At 44.1% G+C, this 3,353-nt stretch overlaps 1 protein-coding gene across 1 annotated transcript; it reads right to left on the bottom strand.

Annotated features, from left to right (window-relative positions):
- Nucleotides 1-3,353, bottom strand: kcna1b (potassium voltage-gated channel, shaker-related subfamily, member 1b). The gene is made up of 2 exons (XM_008315339.2): nt 3,189-3,353; nt 1-2,858 (listed from the first exon to the last, which is right to left on the bottom strand). The coding sequence occupies exon 2, from the start codon at nt 2,695-2,697 to the stop codon at nt 1,204-1,206; it is 1,494 nt and encodes a 497-aa protein (XP_008313561.1). The 5' UTR covers nt 2,698-2,858; nt 3,189-3,353; the 3' UTR covers nt 1-1,203.

Below are 3,353 nucleotides of genomic sequence, written 5' to 3'. Positions count from 1 at the left end.
TTTTCCGTTGAAAAATGTCACTAGTACTGTAATCCACTTAGAAGAATTCCTTGGTGAAGTTCAGTGGTCCTCGGAACATTTAAATCTCAGTTGGGCTTTTGTTCTGTCCATCGTTTTCAAATGTTCTTCTTTATTATTTGTTTTTCATCAAGAATGATGTCTGGTAGATGAAAAGAGTATATTTTTGATAAATTATTCAAAAAATCGTCACATCTTTTTTTTAAATGCGACCCGTCTAAGTGCACTGTTGATAGTCTCTTTTACAGTCGTTTATTTAGTTCTAATTATAAATCTTTACCTATCTTTAGAGATTATTTAATTTGTTTTTAAAATAGTTTCCTTAGCATCACAACTGCTTATATGTATTACATATATATTAGTGTCATATTTAGCCTCGGGGGCGGCCCCAGCCGTAGGCAGCAGGAGGCCGGATCGATCAAATTGATTGACAAAGATTTCACAATAACGTTCAAACTGACACACACTGTAAATACAGTACGTTGTGTTTGACCTCACGTCTTCTTCTGGGGGTCACCTCGGGTTCGTAAACTATTGAGGTCAGACTTAAGTCTTGTGCAGAGATATTTGACTCTTGAAATGGCAGTGGATATAACAAGATTTAAATGGTGCAACGTTACTTTTTTTTGGCTAAAACCATGCGACGTGTGACACCGCTATGACTAAACTGCAAATCTTTGAAGGACTGATTCGTAGAGAACACCTATTTCTGCATGTGTGTGTGTGTCACTGAATAACATTTGCACCTGAATTTCGAGGGCAAAATAACAGCCATAGTATCGTGTTTATGCTTTATAGTGTTTTTATCCAGTGTTTCACAATTAGCCAAACAGCTGATCAAAATCCAGGCATCCATCAACTGTTGTCAGTCTGGTACTGTTTAGTTGCTGTTTAAAAGAACTTTGTTTGAAACCCGTGCATACACCAATGCCAATTCAAGTAAATAAATAAATCATAAATTAATGGGCTTAAAGTGGGCGTTTACATAATGAATAATTTATCAAAAATGTTCTTCTGACACCTGCCGTTCTCCGGCCAATTCCCGACCAAATCTGTAGTTGTAGATCCTCTCACAAATGTACCATGTTTTAAGGTATTTATAGAAAAAAGAAAACAAAATAGACCAATGGAGGTAAAGCATCCAGATATTTCTACATTATTTACACTGGAGCGTCCGCAGCTGCCTCACACGTCAGTTAGCAGTTTCCCCTTTTTCACACAGTTCTGGCTGGGAGCCGTGCAGTTGGCAGTTCTAAGGTTAGCTTCCCTAAAATTGTCGATGCTGTTGTTCAAGTCCTCGTCTATCTCCATGTACTCCGACTTGCTGATGACCGAGGAGCTCCGGCGGCTGGAGTTGGTGTCCGATGCTAGGTTTTGGTTGCTGACGTTAAGCAGCAGGGCCTGTTCTTCCCCCTCCGTCTCTCGGTGGTAAAAGTAGTTGAAGTTAGACACGATGACAGGTACCGGCAGGGCGATGGTCAACACACCAGCGATGGCGCACAGCGAGCCCACAATCTTACCTCCAATGGTCACAGGGTACATGTCCCCGTAGCCGACAGTAGTCATTGACACCACAGCCCACCAGAACGCATCGGGGATACTGGTGAAGAAAGAGTCCTTCTCCTCTGCTTCGGCAAAGTAAACAGCACTGGAGAACAATATCACGCCAATGAAGAGGAAGAAAATGAGCAGGCCGAGCTCCCTCATGCTCGCCTTCAGAGTTTGTCCCAGAATCTGGAGGCCCTTTGAGTGTCGGGACAATTTAAAGATCCGGAACACTCGGACCAAACGGATTACCCTGAGAATAGCCAGAGAAGTAGCCTGCTCTCCGCCGCCCTTCCCCTCCTTGTTGTCTTGGTCATCAGCCAGCTCTGTACCGAGCGTGATGAAGTAGGGAATTATAGCCACGATGTCGATAGTGTTCATCATGTTTTTAAAGAATGCTGCTTTGCTGGGACAGGCAAAAAAACGAACTATTAACTCAAAGGAAAACCATATGATGCACAATGTCTCGACCACAAAGAAAGGGTCTGTGAGAACATTTGGCTTGTAATATATGGTTGTGTTCCCCACCACCTGGATGCGCTCGTTGATATCTTCTTTTAACTCCGGTAGAGTCTCCAGACAAAATATGACTATTGAAATGAGAATAACCATAACAGAGACTATGGCAATCCCCCGGGCAGGTCCGGAGCTCTCTGGGTGCTCGAAGAGGAGCCAGATCTGCCGCTGGAACTCCTTTTCCGGCAAGGGTCGCTCTTCTTCTCGGATGAACCCTTCGTCCTCCCGAAATTTTTCCATGGCTTCTGCTCCGAGTTCATAGAATTTAATCTCTTCTGAAAACATATCCAGAGGCACGTTTACCGGTCGCCTCAACCGTCCTCCAGACTGGTAGTAATACAAGATGGCGTCAAAACTTGGACGGTTTCGGTCGAAGAAATACTCGTTTCGTAGCGGGTCAAAGTACCTCATCCTTTTCTTGGGGTTCCCGAGGAGGGTTTCAGGGAACTGGGCCAGGGTTTTGAGCTGAGTCTCAAAGCGAAGCCCCGATATGTTGATGACCACTCTTTCACAGCAGTCGTGGTCGTCGTGGAGCTCATCGTCAGGCGGGTACGGGTCCTGGGGGTGGCCCGGAAGGGTGGAGGTCTCGTCCATGTTGTCTGTAGATACCACGGTCATTCTTCCTGCTGGGTTAAGAACAGGAAGAGGAAGTGGAGCAAGGAGAAGGGAGTTGGCCAGGGCAGAGCTTTTAGTAAGACCGGTAACTATGCAGAGCCTCCTTCTTCATCATCATCATCATCTCCTTGCTGAACATCTTCTGACTGTGCTTCATTTGTCACCTGAAATCAAATAGAGAATAACCAAATCTGGAGTTAAATAATGGAATTTCTTGTGTAGAAGCTTCCTGTTGGTCACAGGGATCAGCAGTGGAGAAGGAAAAAAAAAAATCATGCGGTGCAGTAGCCAGTGCTGCAACTGCTGTTTTTTTTTTCTTCTTTTACCGCATACATCAGCGTTCAAGTTTGCAGTTCCACTGCACTGCTTATGCTCACGCCAAGAGCGTCAGCTATTACTTGAACATGAATCCGATTGAAATTCTTCACATTTCGCATAATTAAATATGATGTCGAATCCAAAAATAGCAAATTAAAAAAAAGGGAGAAATGTACCTGCGCAGAGTTGGAGCAGATGTCCTCACTGTGTCCACCTCTCCAGCCCTGGCCACCTGCACCACAACTTGGCTTTAATACCGATATCTCTTTACAGTATCTCTGAAATATTAATAGACTATGTTGTCTTGGTCAACATCCGTATCCTCTTGGTGTAGGTTTTCA

This window comes from Cynoglossus semilaevis, chromosome 8 (genome assembly GCF_000523025.1).
Source record: "Cynoglossus semilaevis isolate Cse_v1.0 chromosome 8, Cse_v1.0, whole genome shotgun sequence".
Lineage (NCBI taxonomy): Eukaryota > Metazoa > Chordata > Actinopteri > Pleuronectiformes > Cynoglossidae > Cynoglossus > Cynoglossus semilaevis.
This window is presented reverse-complemented; position numbering and strand designations above follow the sequence as displayed.

Coding starts and splice junctions, on each gene's coding strand:
- kcna1b (XM_008315339.2), bottom strand. CDS start 2,697: ATGACCGTGGTATCTACAGACAACATGGACGAGACCTCCACCCTTCCG.